Source organism: Harpia harpyja, chromosome 1, assembly GCF_026419915.1.
Source record: "Harpia harpyja isolate bHarHar1 chromosome 1, bHarHar1 primary haplotype, whole genome shotgun sequence".
NCBI lineage: Eukaryota > Metazoa > Chordata > Aves > Accipitriformes > Accipitridae > Harpia > Harpia harpyja.
Window position 1 is genome coordinate 69,313,852 of NC_068940.1, and position 16,395 is coordinate 69,330,246.

At 43.9% G+C, this 16,395-nt stretch overlaps 1 protein-coding gene across 5 annotated transcripts in view; it reads right to left on the reverse strand.

The window, feature by feature from the left end:
- The window catches only part of PLCL2 (phospholipase C like 2), a 107,470-nt gene extending 92,574 nt beyond the window's left edge, over positions 1-14,896 (reverse strand). For 3 of the 5 annotated variants that reach the window (XR_008236859.1, XR_008236861.1, XM_052798707.1), the window contains exons 1-2: positions 14,595-14,896; positions 13,270-13,806 (exon numbers count right to left, since the gene is read on the reverse strand). Coding sequence is in view for 3 of the 5 variants with exons in the window: in XM_052798707.1 (XP_052654667.1) it covers positions 13,270-13,587 (318 nt within the window). In the remaining 2 variants the exon portion in view is untranslated. Of the gene's footprint in view, positions 1-13,269; positions 13,807-14,207; positions 14,492-14,594 lie in introns of those variants that run through there. The other 2 variants (XM_052798687.1, XM_052798696.1) reach the window with 2 other exon arrangements.
- Positions 14,897-16,395: the final 1,499 nt, after the last annotated feature.

The following is a 16,395-nucleotide window of genomic DNA, read 5'->3' on the forward strand; positions in this document are numbered from 1 at the left end:
TTATCCCACTTACCTCCCCCCTCCCCCCCCAATGATCATAGTAAATTTTATATATCCACTAAGGACAGAGCAGAATTTGGGATTAGATGTGGAAGAAAAAAATATATTTGCTGCAGCTGACCACACTGAAAGTATGTATTTGAGCTATGATTTCTGGCTAATACAAAAATACATCAGCAATTACTAGGACAAAAACAGTACATTCTCTCCTGGCAAGGCAGGAACTCCTAAACAACTATTTTGGTAGGTTAAGTTCAATATTTATGGACAGAAATATTAATTTCCACATGTAAAACAATGTAAATCTATGTCATGTTCTATTCCTGTTACTTCAACTGTGTGTCACTTTCAAACAGAAGAACAATAACACATTATCAGACATTTTAAAGCAAGCGGTAGAATTATCTGAAGCTTTGGAACTTCAGGATTACATAAAGATAATGTTGCTGAAAGTGATGCTCAGAAATGATGAGTCAGGCACTGGACTTTGTCACAAAGTGGACACACAAAAGCATGAGGATTCAGGAATCCTCAGGACTTCAGGAATAGCAAAGCTGTCTTCTCCCGTCTCAACACAGCAGCCTGACTGAGAAGGAATAGGCTAATAGGGATTACTCCTCTTCTCAGTAGCCAGAAAGTTCTGAAGAAGGAAAGAACAAAGCAATTTCCCTCTTCAAAGGAGAAAGAAAGAAAGAAAAAAAAAGGGGGGGGGGGGGGGGCAGAAAGGAGATAATCATAAGGAAAACTCAGGACAGCATCCTAACAGACTCCTCACACCATTTCTACTTTCAACGGCTCAAGTGACAAAGTGTTGGGAATTCCTTCTGAGATAATGCTGTTGTATCAATGCCATGGGACCTAAAAACTTCTAATTATTTTATCTTTCATTGCTTACTATAACCATTTAATAACCTTTTTAACCCTCAGATGAATTCTCCTCTTAGGTGAAACATTAGATGCTCTTCTGTTTTCAGGAAGCTATCTGACCTCATTGTTATGCTTTGAGTTTCCTGAAGACCAGAAAAGCCTTCTTGGTTGTTCTGGACTCTGACACAGGGCTTCCTGAAGAGCTGCACACATTATAAAAGCAAAAGAAATAGAAGATTGAATAAAATAATCCATTACCATAAGTGTTGGGCAAGAACCTTAAAACTCAAAAATCTAGGACATCCAAAATACTATCAGATTGCATTTACAAAAACAAGGTCCTTCCTCTTTCTTTCATATTTAACAGCTTATTATAAAATGAAAGCACTTTTATTAGTACTGTATTTTTCAGCTTTATGCAACGTCCATGCCATTTTATTCTGTTACTGGGCAAACAAATGTACTCGACCATAGCTAGAAGCTAGATGTGCTGATCAGCAATGTTTTGTGTCACCAGCACCATAAAAAGACTTTATAACATGTTAAAAGATTTCTAACAGAACTTCAGTCTCCTGCAAAGATGTTCATGCCAGCCACTTCCAACACAAACATCATCACCAGCACAGACATTCTTTCACAGTTCTTCAAAGAGAAGGTTTTAAATATTTAGTAAAAGGTTTTAACACCACTCTCCCATTGCCAATTAGTGACAGTGATACCATTTAAATCTTTGATGATGACAACACTAAAAATAAATAAATTACAGTCCAACTTAGTATCACAACATTGCTAAATCTTCATTATGCCATAGTGGATTTACACATTTGACTGGCTCACATCTGGAATTTTAGTCCCGCACTGCAAAAAATCAAGAAAATGGAAGGAAAAAAATACATAAAAGGGCACCAGAATGAAAAAAAGCACAGAAAAGCTTCAATACATGCAACAAATAAACACATTAAGATTCTTTAGCCTGGGAAAAAAAGATGACATAAAGCAAACATGACAAACACCTTTCAACTCATTTGTGGAATAGAGAAAGTGTTCTTCTAACACAAGAACCAGGGGACAGCAGGTAAACAAGTCAGTAGCTGCCAGGTAAAACCAGGCAGAAAAGGACTTCACACAACACATAGTTAAGAAACTGCCACAGGACTTTACAGTGGTGAAAAGCTTACAAAAGTCAGACTGGCCTTAGATAATTAATGGGAAAAAAAAAAAAACATATGGATTATTAAACGCAATGATGTCTTAGGTCCAAATCACTTAAGGCTGGGAGCACATGTCAGGAAAGGAGGCTTTTTCTATTTATTCTTCTCTCTCATAGCGGTTGCTGTTGCAGGCAAGCTAATGAGCCAAATGGACTTTTGGTGTGACCCTGGCAGCCTTTCTTAAATTCACAAGGGCTGGCAACTTTTGAAGACTGGGGGAAACAGATGCATCTACCCTAAGCTGCACAGTCAGCCTTCATCATAAGTTCAGGTCTCAAACCCTGTGGGACTTAAACCCATCGTGAAGGTTGACAGCCTTGTACTGGAATCTGTACTCCCTTGTTGTTACTCCTTTTTGGGGATTCAAAAGCAGACATGAACTATTGCAGTACTGCACACACCCCCCAGAGAGCTCTGCTCTGTTCTAGCACTTTGCTGGGAATAGAAGATCTCCACTAGCTGTTAAGGAAGAAAAGCAGGGTATGGCCAGTCTGTGGTTTCTCTGCTGCTGAAGCAGAAAAGCCAAGCTGAATGAGGGATGGGGAGAGACCAAAGAAGGGGAGGGACAAACAGACAGGGTGACACAATAGACAAGGTGACACAAACCGGAACCAGGCCAAGCAGGAGAGTAAAAGACTCATGTTATGAATTCTTCCACAGCCTTACTTCTAAATCTACAAAATACCAAAAGATAACACTCACAACTAAAAGCACTCAGTGCCTTCACACTATACCACCACTCCCAGAGCAGATTCCAAATCAGGCTGGCCATTCACTGAAGAAGGACCAAGCGTGAGGCACACGGTATGCATTACTTGAGGAACTAATAAAGCTGTGAAGTGTCAACCTCAAACAATGCTTGTGAGATGAACCACTGCAACTACTACAACAGGGGAGAACAAAGATAAAATAAAGGAGAGTTGGAGTTTAACAAATGAAGTACATCCAATAAGCCATAAAATGCTCTTGGGGGTTCTTCAAAAGCAAGAAAAACATAATACTATCCAAACTCAAACTACTTACGTCTGCTCTAGCTTTCTCCACTATGTGGTAGTAACGTGCCACGACTAAATACATTCTCATTTCACATAAATATTAGTCTTTAACTCTAGGATTCAGACTGGAAACGCTTTTTGCAACAATCTATCAGCATATCTAAAAAAAACCTGATTTAGTGACCATTCTCTGTAAATGGCAAAATACGTTTCGGTTGATTCAAGCTATTTCCTGAAGCAATTTATTTCCAACTATTACTGAGGTTTTCCTGCCTTATGTAGCAAAAATGTATGTATTTGTAAGCACATAAATATTGCAATGAATGTATTATTCCAGCAACTCAGAAACTAACTTTTTCTACAATATGTATGTGAAAGATATTCATTCTGCTTCTAATTTATTAAAGGAAAAAGCATGGCAGAGTACGTAAAGTTGCTGTCTTGCCTTTTTTTTTTTTTAAAACAATTGTTCCTGTACCATTTACAGGAGTTACCTAAACTCAATAAACAACTGCCTATCCTAAAAACACCAAAAATAACTTGTAGGAAGAAAACAACCTAAACAAAAGCTTTGACAGCGAGATTAATTCCTGTCCTTTTAGTCCAAATTACACTTTAATAATACAAAGAATTAAGCAATGAAATTAATTTTTTTTTATTTCAATAAAGTGTCGTTTACACTTTATTTTAAGGAGTGCAGTTAGAGTAAACAGTGGACAATGTCAAACACTTTTGTCATCAGGAACTAGGTAATGAAATATATAAAGCATCCAGTATTTTCCATCATAAGAGGTGCTTCACGAAACAAAAACCACACAGACCATTCTGCTGCTGCAGACTTTCACAATCGTTCTTCCTCTCTTATCCTACACTAAAAAGGGCAGTAAAGGATGGGGATATGTTCACATACATGGATGCTAACACATCAAAGCATGCACAGAACCTTATAATGCTCTGCCTTTTTTAGCGAAGGCAAAATAATAATGCTGGTAAGAAGAAAGGACAAAAAAAAAAAAAAAGAAAAGAAAATAGGGAAAGAAAAAAGAAGTTATAATCACAGAAGCTCAACCATAAAAAGAACTTGAAAATTCTGTGGAAATGCTTACTAACAAAAGGGCAGAAATTCTTTTTTCTTCTGCAATATGATTATCTCGTAATTTAGAGGAAATATCAAACCATTTTCAGCCATTTTAGCAAAGGTATTAGGACAGCCATGGCACTAATACGCATAATATCAATTATCCACTATGTATTTGTAAGATTCCTATTGCTTATACCAAAATAAAACCCACAAATAAGTTTCTTTTATTAAAGTAAATTTTTTTTCAGTAAATTTGGAAATCCAGCTTAATATCTTGTTATTTTATATTTTTCATTTTACAAAACTCTCAGCCACTATTCTGAAAAGGGTTTTGTTTGTTTGTTTGTTTAAAGGCACTTTCTGTCTGCCTGCGGTTATGAACTACCTACTACAATTTCCAGAACATGAATGTTTGGTATCTGAAAAGATCCCTGAACACAGTATACAATCTGAAGTACTCAGGGATATTTTATTACTTATTCCAAAGGGTCAAATGACATTAAAAGGAATCCCAGGAGAGGCAGAAATGAATCACTTCTATTTAACTTTCCCAAGGCTGCACCATTTAACACTGTGAGCCTCAGTACTGCTGATTTCCAGTCACATGCTATATTGCACTCTTCACTGTCTTGAACATTGATGTTTTGCAAGGTCAAGGTCTAGGAGGGAAGAGGTGGGTGAACTCAGGCATGCTCGTCTTCAGAAGCAAGGGACAGATTAGTCTATTCTGACAGTTCTTGAAAAGAAACTAGTTAAGCAGAAATTAAGAGATGTACTGCATTCAAGAGAATGGGCAACACATCCTTCCAAAGGATCATTCCATACATAATCTCCTACAACAGGAAGGAATACAGTGATGGCACTACCTCATGTTTAAAAGGCATGCCAGATGTGAAAATCAACTAAAACGGTAATGATAGTCTCCACAAACACAACTGTAAAACAGGGTAAAATGACACTTGCTACTGACTCTCCTCAAAGACAAACAAACCAGCCCCTTTCAAAGCACCCTTTTTTATGCCAACACTGCAGTCCAGTATATATAATATTATAAATTTGTACTTATTGTCTACTGTTTTAATATATTTTGAAGGAAAAATATTTTCTCATAAATTGTATTTCTGAACTAGATTCTGCAACATCATATTGCCCAGTTTACAGGCGGTAACGAGCAAAAAAACCCGATTTTATTTTAACCATGGAGTATAGAATTTGAACTTATATTTAAAACCCATAAACTACAATCCCTTAACAAAAAAAAAAAAATCACGTACCATTGTACTGATGGAAATGAGAGCATAGTTAAAGCTGGCTGTTCACCTGAAGATGGAAGAGCTGCATGCAAGTTAGAAGGTAAGTTAAAATCAGAAAGAACCTGACAAATTGAAGATATGGTCGGAAATAATTAGAATGCAGTCAGTAGGACAAGTACAGGCTTTTAAACTCTGCAGATGATTGCTTTTGCCCATATACAAAGAGGAATAATCACCCAGCAGTTCTGCATAGAAAGACCACAAACGAAAGGTGATTAAAAGACAAAGAGCATCATACTGAAATTTATTAACAGTTGATCCTATAGCAGAGCAGCGGAGCAGAGTAGACTGACCTCTTGAGGTCTCTTCCAGCCCTATTTTCAAACATTCTTCAATACACAGATGATGCTGCTTTTTATCATGTTTTCCTCTTTTCCATGTATGTTAAACAAATTATTATGCATGTTTCTTCCCCAAAAAACTACCTCCTAGCCTATTTATATTTAGATTTCTGAATTTTTAACACAATCCCACATTTGTGTGCAAAGATAAATATTTTAGAATCTACTAGTACTAGTATTACAATACGTGTATTAACTTAACTTGGCCCTGAAAGATAGACATCAGCAAATTTTATTTAAGGCAGATTTTTAATGGAGTCAGTGGGATTAATACAAAGATTGACGTCAATATCACCCATGGAGCAGCAAAGGCTGGGAAACTACGCAATTAACTTGTCCTGTCAGTTTCAGTTTAAATTTTTCAATCTTCCATGAATGCAATCAAATGCAATGTATTATCTGTGAGCCATGGGTAGGAGACCACTGCTCTAATTCCTAGTTTAAAAAAAGTCTAAACTAATAGTCATATCTTTGATCAAGCCTGATAACAGGCATAAAAAAATCTCATCAGGTATTCATAATGATTTTTAAATTCCATTAACTGATTTTTCACCATTGAACAGACTGACCATGTTTTGTGGGTATTCTAAGGATTTGGGGGTGGAAGGGGTGAAGGAGCTGCTGTTACTCACACTAGCCAAGCTCTTTACTTGGTCAACAGAAATAGGCAGATAAGCTCTTCCAAAAGAGAAGTCAGAGAAGCTAAATTCATACAAATTAAGCTCCTGCTCCAAGTCATCTTTTGGAAAAAATACTTTCTCTTCATGGGCTATAGTACATAAGCTAACTAGATTACATGCTGAACTTGGGTAAAGTGAGTATCCTCGTGTAAACATTTCTACAAACGCTTTTTTTTTTTAATTTTGTTACATATATCCAACTAAACACTTGATTACTGCGGTCTACGTAAAGTACTAATGCAAATAAAAATACATACAAAATGCAGTGCACAACATACCCACTCAGTGGCTGTGACATATCTCAGTCCAGTGTCACTGTTACCAGGTAGCAAACTGCCTGATATATATGTCTAATGTATGTATATGATACTATATGCAAATACCTAAGCTATACAGCTTTTGTATGACAGAAAATATGACTTGGGAAGAGCCACTATATGGTGTTAAGTATTGTTTTAAAGCATAGATTATATTTTTTTTAAATCAGGAAGCCAGTACACAATCAGCAGTAGAGGATGAAGAAGGAGAAATACAAATACTGATAGGTGCTGGTAACCTCCTATAATCTAGCTGAGAGTCCAACAACTCAAAGAGAAAGTACCCTCTAAAAGAAAGCTCCAGGATTTACGGAGCTGCAATTAGCGATTGAGATCTCTCATACTATCTGACAAACCACAGAGATGAGATAGATCTACAGTAAATCAACAAGAAAAAACTAAGAAACAAACAAACAAAACAAATCCAGAAACAGCTCCTCAGAAAAATCTACACTTTGGTTGTCTAGTTGAAAGCCTGCTCGAGGTAAGATGTAGGAGTAGCTCAACTATCATAGCCTTGTTTCCCAAATATATGCGCTTTTTTGTGGTTTCAATTGTACCAATTTTGGTGTCAATTAGCAGGTGTGCTCTGAGCAAAACATCTTCTATTGTTGGGACATTCATGTCTTTCTTCCACACAGGTCTTCTGTAACTAGGAATAATTCAGGTCATACTGTAGCATTTTTGTTTCCAAAGGGAAGGGATATGGAGAAAGAAAGTACGTGCTAGTTTTCTCCTTCCTTCCTCTATATGGCTGTTTTCTTTGAACTTAAGAAGCCTTAGCTCCTTTGAGCCTGTGACTGCTCAATCAAGTTTACCTGAAAATGTCTAGCACATTGAAAAGTTACTTGGGCATAAATGCATACATATATATATATAACTATCTCAACAGCGTCATTACACAGGTTTCTTTCCCAATATGAAAGATGACTGAAAATGAGGTAATTTCATATACTTCAAACTGATTCCAGCAACCTAACTCCTTTATATCCTTTTAGATGGAAGTTGAACGTGTATGATCTGTTCCTGGGTCTCCATGAAGACTTGCTAATATCCCATTGTGGGTAAAGTAATTTAGGACTGCAGAGAACCTAGACCTACTGAAAATACTACTTTAGAGTTTACCATGAACACAAAAGGCTTTATTAAAGCCTTTAAAACAATCACAGTGGTAGAAAATACTTCATAACATTCCCCATATTTCGTATTTTGTACACCTGATACAAACAGGTATACAGTATGAACTGGAGATCATAAAAGATTGAATGAGATAATAACGTATGCTGGCATTTTAATAAGAAAAAAGAAGATCTTGATGCACATGCTGTAGAACTCCCCAGTCACAGAAAGCCACAGATATAAGAATGTTTAGTTTCAAAAGCAAAGCTCTGCTGAAGATTATACCCTAGAATATCTACCTGCTAAATTTGGTTCCTCTCTTCTCACAGACTTTCGAACTTAAGATTTGCCAATGCTCAGCAAGTGCATGACTTTACAAAATGAAAGCTTGAGTTTACACACAGAATAAAAAAGGGAGATAGAAATTTGTTTAAGTTTTCAGCCAATAGATTTATTGACACTGACATCAGCATTACTACATGCAAAAAAAAAACCCTGGACTTTGCTTCCAGATACATGTTGAGAAGAACATACCTGCTCACAGAATGCCAAGCCACATTTCTCCCTTTATTTCTCTTTGTTGTCTTCCTAAATAACTGTGGTCTCTAAGTGTATCTCTTCTCATTTTAGTATTCTAACACCTCTTCTAATACAGACATATTTATCCCGCTGGATCGCTTTCTGTCTAGGTCTATAGTTTTGACAAACTGTGAGGTTCCATAAGCATTAACTGGAGACCCCTGGAAGCAAGCAGCTCTGAGGAAACACATATACCACATGCCATTTGCTGCCCAAGATTCTCAAACTCCTACCACTTCAAAGTCTCTTTAAGAAAGATGTGAACAAGTCTCACACAAAAATAAAGCAAGCTCACTGTCAACTGTCAGAGCAGCTAAGAGAAGTTCACAAGAAGCTTAAATCCACTTTGAACTGCAAGATGGACTCACTGTAAATTCATTTTACAGAACATTATAGGAACTGTTGTAGGAAATTACATTATAGGAAACCATAGCTAGTTGCACCAAGGAAAATATTATGCAAAACCAAAAAAGTGACCAAAAAAACCCCGCTACATACAAATAAGTGGAACATAAATTAATTCACAAATCACGTATCTGAAGAGCCTAAATCCCATGAATGCACAATGTGTCGTCACTATCACCTCTGAAAAATCAGAATCTCATAAATACGGAGAGTAAGAAATAGAAAGTGAAAAAGTCTCCATAAACACAGATATGCAGTCCCTAGCCCTCAAATTTGGTTCAGCAAAGGTAAGCAATGCAATAGGCTATTCCATAAAAATTGCTACAAATGAAGGGTACAATCTTTAACACTTTCAACCTAAATGCAGCTTATATATGATAGTGATAGGCCAAGTAAACTATCATGGTATGAAGATTGTATTAGTTTGTCCAGTAATAGTGGCTGTACCACCTGTCATCATCCTAGATGACACTTCAAGCTTGAAGAGTATATCCTCTTCTACCAAACAAGAAAGAAAAAGTCAAAATGATGCAGGTGCATAAAATAAATAAAAATAGAAAGAAAAAAATATGGAACCAGTGAAAAGAAAAATAACAGAGACTGCAAGTAAGAAAGGAAAGGAAAAAAAGGCAGCAAGTGCTCTGAGTTATGAAAACAGACAACCAGTAGAAGCACAGACCAAAACCAAAATAAAATACATTTCTGTGCACGTGATTTTCATGCACAAGCATGCAGTTCTGAAGAATTTAATCTAAACTGGAACTACTATTCAAACATCAATTTTCTGTTTGTGACTCAAAAGCCTACACGGTAATCAGCAGGCAAAACATTTAAAGTATTAGATATTCCATAAACTCGCATTTTACAGATCAACTAACAATGTTGTGTTTTGCATGAAGGTATGAAATCTGCATGGGACGGACCTGTTTCCTGAGGTTACTCCACGTATTTTTTTAAGAGCAGTTTTACATCATTGATGTAAGTTACTAAAACTCCAGAACATTTTCCAAAAACAGACTACATTTTACTTTTTCCACTCTGTTTTGCAGACTTTTGCTCTGCAAAAGCAGAAGGTTTCATATCAAGAACTAGGGACCTACGCAACTAGATTCAAACTCCCTGTGAACTGCTGAACTAAGCAGACAGAAGAATATTCAGTATATATGAAGATAAGAGATTTTTCCCAGAAGTATTAGAACAGTCATATCTAAAATAAATATGGACGACATAACTTTAAAAGTAGTGCTGTCAAATTTTTCCACTCATGTCATATTTATTCAAACTGTAACACAAAGTTGTAGTAATCAGTTCTTAGCAGCTATACAGATTACCGTTCACATTTGCAAAATGGTATTCATCAGAGGTAATACCAGAAAGTTGAGTAATTTTATATTCCAAAGTGCTATCATTTCTGTAGGAACTAAGAATCTTGACTTGGGTATTCGTGAAATGTAATCTAAAACATATTTCCTTATCTCATGCTGCTTGATCTTAATATATCACGAATCCCTAGGTATTGTATCCTTGTTTGGTCCCCAGAGAGGCAGAAGGTAGCTGTATAATCAAATCATACACTACAAAGTAGCATGATGGCATGATACACACTGCAAACAAAGCTAGTATCTTTCTTGGGCTACCACAGAAGAAACAAAACAGTGTTAGGAAATATCAGACCTCTAAAAAAATCACTGGCAAAACCAGTAAATATTAAGTTATTCCAACACCAAGCTCAGTTGCCCCTTGTCTATTGTTATAATTTCTTTAACACACACACACACACACACATACACATGTATACGCCCAGCATTACTGCTCGAACAGGAAGGGTGGGTGCAGGCTGTCAAATGTGTTCCACTGCTGACTGCCCTTGCTCTCCCCTTGGTTTTCATAGCAAGGTCCAGGAGACGGTAGCACAACTTGAGATACACTACTAGTCTTGAATTTGTACACGTTTTTCTACCATCCAGCCAACAGAACAGAGATATCGGGCAAAACATGGACTGAACAATGTTAAGAGAGTGGAATGACTGTGGGGAATTTATGTTGTTCTAACTGCAGTGAAGGGACGAGAGGTGGATTGTGTGTGAAAATTGCCCACTTCCATTCAGTGCTGTGATAATGTTATTTTGATTTTGGTGTGGGGAATTCTTTTTTTGTTGATGTGACTGAAGTTTGTGAAGATGATGTGATGAATGTGGATTTCAATGATAATTCTTAAATATGTGATTCACAGAGGCGAGGGGCAGAATGTATTTGGGTTGTGTTCCAAGGTTCTGATAGCCGGGGGGGGTTACAGGAGTGGATTCTGTGAGAAGCTGCTAGAAGCTTCCCCTATGTCCAACAGAGCCAAAGCCAGCAGGCTCCAAGTCGGACCCGCCGCTGGCCAAGGCCGAGCCCATCAGCGATAGCAGTAGTGACTCTGGGATAACAGATTTAAGAAGGGGGAAAAAAACTGCTGCAAAAACAGCAGCCAGCGAGAGAGGAGTGAGAATACATGAAACAACTCTGCAGACACCGAGGTCAGTCAAGAAGGAGGGGGAGGAGGTGCTCCAGGCGCCGGAGCAGAGATTCCCCTGCAGGCCATGGGGAAGACCATGGTGAGATGGCAGGCTGTCCCCCTACAGCCCATGGAGGTCCACGGTGGAGCAGATATCCACCTGCAGCCCGTGGAGGACCCCACGCCAGAGCAGGTGGGTGCCCAAAGGAGGCTGTGACCCCATGGGAAGCCTGCACTGGATCAGGCTCCCGGCAGGACCTGCGGACCCACGGAGAGAGGAGCCCACGCTGGAGCAGGTTTGCTGGCAGGACTTGTGGCCCCACAGGGAACCTACGCTGGAGCAGTCTGTGCCTGAAGGACTGCACCCTGTGGAAGGGACCCACGCTGGAGGAGTTCGTGAAGAACTGCAGCCTGTGGGAAGGACCCACACTGGAGAAGTTCGTGGAGGACCGTCTCCCATGGGAGGGACCCCATGGTGGAGCAGGGGAAGAGTGAGGAGTCCTCCCCCTGAGGACGAAGGAGCAGCAGAGACAACATGTGATGAACTGACCCCAACCCCCATTCCCTGTCCCCCTGCGCCACTGGCGGGGAGGAGGTAGAGAAAATTGGGAGCAAAGTTGAGCCTGGGAAGAAGGAAGGGGTTGGGGGAAGGTGTTTTAAGATGTGGTTTTATTTCTTGTTACCCTACTCTAATTTCATTGGTAATAAATTAAATTAATTTTTTCCCTAAGTTGAGTCTGTTTTGCCCATGACAGTAATTGCTGAGTGATCTCCCTGTCCTTATCCTGACCCACGAGCCTTTTGTTATATTTTCTCTCTCCCGTCCAGTTGAGGAGGGGAGTGATAGAGCAGCTTTGGTGGGCACCTGGCATCCAGCCAGGGTCAACCCACCACAGCTGATTTTGGAGGCATATAAATACCTAAGAACACAACAAATCTAGCTTGATTTAGATCTAGCTGATCTTGATTAAATTCAGTTCTTAAGTACTTGAATTTGTGCATTTTATGGCTAGTACAGCTGTTATACCAATGGAGTCATTTCTCTATGTTCTCTGAACCTTTTCAGTGGAGTTGGGAAAGCTAAGCCAAAAGTGTCATCTCTCAGAACCATGGATTTAAGAAAAGAGAACAACTGTATTTGCATAAATAATTGTATTAAAAAACCACTCACATTCCTTTTTCTCCAATCTGCATTCTACCATTGATGCTCCCCCTATTTTTCAAGCTGAAACATTAGCATACAGAATATGCAGAGCCAAGTATAAATAAAGATGTTTCTACAGGTGAAGTACAACACAGCCTACTGTTAAACGACCTGTCACTTCTAACAAAAAGAATGCTCCCTATTCTACCTTCTCCCACCCCCAGCCCAATGAGATCCCGAATCTCTCATCACCTGCTGTGTGCCTGTCACACACACAAGCCAATGGAGCCACAAAATTGCTCTGCACAGGTGCATCCCAAATAACAAGGATACTGTATAATCCATGTCTTTCCCTGCCAGGCTGGTGCCCATGTTGTCTTTTTACAAGCCATCTAGTTTCTCTCACCTTCTCCAACAGGAGTTAGAGCCTTCTGTTTTAATAAACCTCAAAACACGATGCCCTCCCCCCGCCCCCAACCCCCAAGCGTGGATGTGTATAAAGCCATCCTCTCGCTGTTGTCCACTTCTGACAAAGGAAGAATCAAGTCCCCTCACCACAGGAAAAAAAAAAAAAAGAAAAAGAAAAAGAAAAAGAAAAAAGCCACCTATCCTTTCATCTAGAGCCAAGGCTCTGTGAGCCAAATCTATCAACCCGCATCCCCCTGCCTCTGTCACAGAGAAAGAACTAAGACCCCGATGGGGAGGAGCAAGTGCTCTTACCTTAATTATGCTGCTCCTCCGGGGGATGCCAGGTTTGCCTTCTCGTTGTTGACAGGTGGAAAATCCTTTCTCTTTGCTGCAGCTCTCCGGGCTTGCAGGAGGAGCTGATCCCGGCTCGTCGCCGGCTCCCGCTAGGGCACAGTCCCCGTTGGAGACCCGGCTGCCCGCACTGTCAAAGCGGAATCTCCCGCCGCCGCCGCCGCCACCTCCTCCTCCTTCCCCATCTCCTGCCTTGAAGGCCACCTTCCCTTGGACCGGCCCCGGGGAGGAAGGGAGCCCCCCGCCGCCGGTGCCGCCACCGCTGCCAAACTCCGCCATCAGCCTCCCCGACTACAGCAGAAACAATATTGCTGTCCCCCTCCCCTCCTCCTGCAGCTGCTCGGCGGTGGCTCTTCTTCCGCTTTCTGTGTATTTACGATCGGGGGATTTTGAGCAAAAGTCTCTCCCCTCCGCACATTTGGCAGCTGAGGCCGCGTAGCTCCGGCAGGAGGGACAAACGTCTCGGTTGCGTCTCGGCGAGCACCAGTGCTTCAGCACCTGGGGAAGGAAAAGAAACGAAACGTGACAGCCTGCCCGCACACGAGGCGGCGGGCGGAGGAGCGTTACACCACGGCGCGCTCCCCTACAGACACACGCGCGCGGGAGGGGAGGGGAGGGACCGCGCGAGGTCTCCGCGAGGCGCCACACAAGGCACACGCGCGACCCGGCGGGTCCGGTCCGGTGCGGTGCAGCACAGCGCCGCGGGGGGCCGCGCGGGGACGGGGGGCAGCCCCGCCGCGGGGCAGAGGGGCCGGCCCGGCCCGGCCTGCCCCGGCCGCTGCCCGCTGCGGGGAGGGCGGCGGGGCGGAGCGGGAAGGTTTGAGGGGGACTGGAGGAACCGCGCCGTTCGGGCTGCTCAGCCAGGAAAACAAGAGAGACGTTGATGGCGGTATTCTCACCCTTACGGTGAAACCCACAGTCGCAGAGCAGCGAAGCGGGAGCGAAAAGAGAACTTGGAGAACAACACGCCCCAAACCCGCCGGCCCCAGCCCGGGGGAAAGCCCGTCCCACGCACAGCGGGGACGACCCGCTGCAGCCCCTCTCCGGCCACGCGCGACGGATCGAGAAGCGGCGGAACACGAGCAACGCCGCCGCCGCCGCCCCGCGGGGCACCCTCCCAGACGCCATCCGCAACTTTTCTCCCCTCCCCGCTGCCTGCCGACATCCAGCCGCCTCACAGCGGCTACAGCCGCGGCCCGGGCAGCGGCACCCTCCCGAGCCGCTACCCGCGGTGCCTCCCCCCCCGCAGCCGGCCCCCTCCCGCATGCTGCGCCCCCGCTACCCACCTCGGCGGCCAGGTGGCAAGGGGAGCCACCCCCCCGCTGCAGCCGCTACCGCGGCTGCTGCAGTAGCCGCTTTTTCCCCCCTCTCCCCTCCTCCCCGCTATGGTCGCCGCCTCTGCCCGGAGCCGGATACAGAGAGAAACTGATTCATGTGCTCGCTTCCCTCGCTCTCTGCCGCTGCCGCCGCCGCCGCCGCCGCCGCCTCCCCCGGCTCCGAGCTCGGCAACAGCCTCGAGGGGGGAAATGCCGGCAGCGCCGAGGGGACAGGCAGCCCCGGCCGCCCCCGCTGGGAAACTCTCTGGGGAAGGCAGAGTAAGCGAGCCGGGCTCGCCCCCCCTCCTCCGCCCGCCGCTGCCAATCACAGGGGCCGGCCCCGCGCGGATTGGGCGGCCCCGCCGCCAGCACCCCCTCCGGCAGCTCGGGGGCGCTCCGCCGGAGGGCAGGTCCCGCGTCCGCCCTGCCGGCGGCCGGCCCCTTCCCTCGCCCCAGGGTTACCGGTGGATTCCTGCACACGCTCCCTCCCCGCGCAGACGCCCCTGGCTAACACAGAAAAAGCCCGCTCCTCGGCGCCCCGCGCCCGGCCGCGTTCCCCGCTCCTCCCCACCGCGGGGCCGGCGCAGCGCTGCTCGCCCCGGACGGCGGCTCCCGGCGCGCCGGGAGCCCTTCCCACCCCTCCCGTCGGGGCCCCGCGCCCTTCACCCGCCCTGCCCAGCGCCCGCGCCCATCAAACGGGCTGCGCCGGCCGGGGCGCGGGGCGATGGCGGCGGGGGCACGCAGGAAGGGCGGGGGGGGCGGCGGCCCAACGGTCACTCCCGCCCGCCGTGAGGTGACCCGCGGCCGCCGGGGAGGTGGCCTCGCCCTGCCGCCGGGGCTGCTGCGGAGCTCGCAGCCGCTGATGAGTCCAATTAGAACCGTTAATTAATATAGGGGAGAAGGTGATGGAGTGCTGGAATATTAAAAGCTTAATGAAAACTGCAACTCGACGGTTACCCTAACTGAGAGTGGTGTCCACAACAAAGCAAGCACAGCCGGTGTGCCCTTACATACCCCATACACACCTGTTTACATTTGCTATGAGACAAACACAAGTGACTTCGCGTATGAGGAATAATTCAAAGAGCCACACGTTTATTTTTACCTCTTGACACGGCTGTGTATTGCAAGAGCTTGATATTTCATGATTATGTTGAATAAAGGGAAATGAAATGCCGCAGTTGAGGCACTTGGCCCTCTGCTTGAAATTCCGAAGTTGAGTCAGACGCGGAGGCACTACGTTGAGAGCATGGGCAAAATTAGGAATTGCAGAAATAGGAGTGCAAAGAGTCAGGCTGAGCGAAGAGACACCTAAGACGGCCCACGCCATCTGACCTTCGGCATTTGGTTGAAGTGCTTAATGCAGGAGCTAGACTCGGATTATAGTCGAACGAAAGCACTACGCTTTTAATTTAGGTTCCCCCAGTTGCTCTCTGGAGATCGCTGACTGTGTCTGGAGCCTTGGCACCAGAGATCAGACACCTATCATAGATACCTAGAATAAGGCAGCATAAATACCTCCCTTCGCTGTGCTGGTGCGGAGTCACGTGGTGGAAACGCTGGAGTGAAGAGTACATTTTCAATCCTGTCCCTCCGCTCCAGGGCCTTACCACGGACTGCAGAGCAGTACCTCCACCCGTTGGTGGCCCACTGCCTTGAGCTGTCTCCAAAGGGAAGGCACCTCCAGCTTCTCCTCTGGAGCACCAAGGGACAGCTCACTCCTCCAAAACACTGAGAGACACAGAGGTGATGCCGCCTTCTGTCTGTGTTT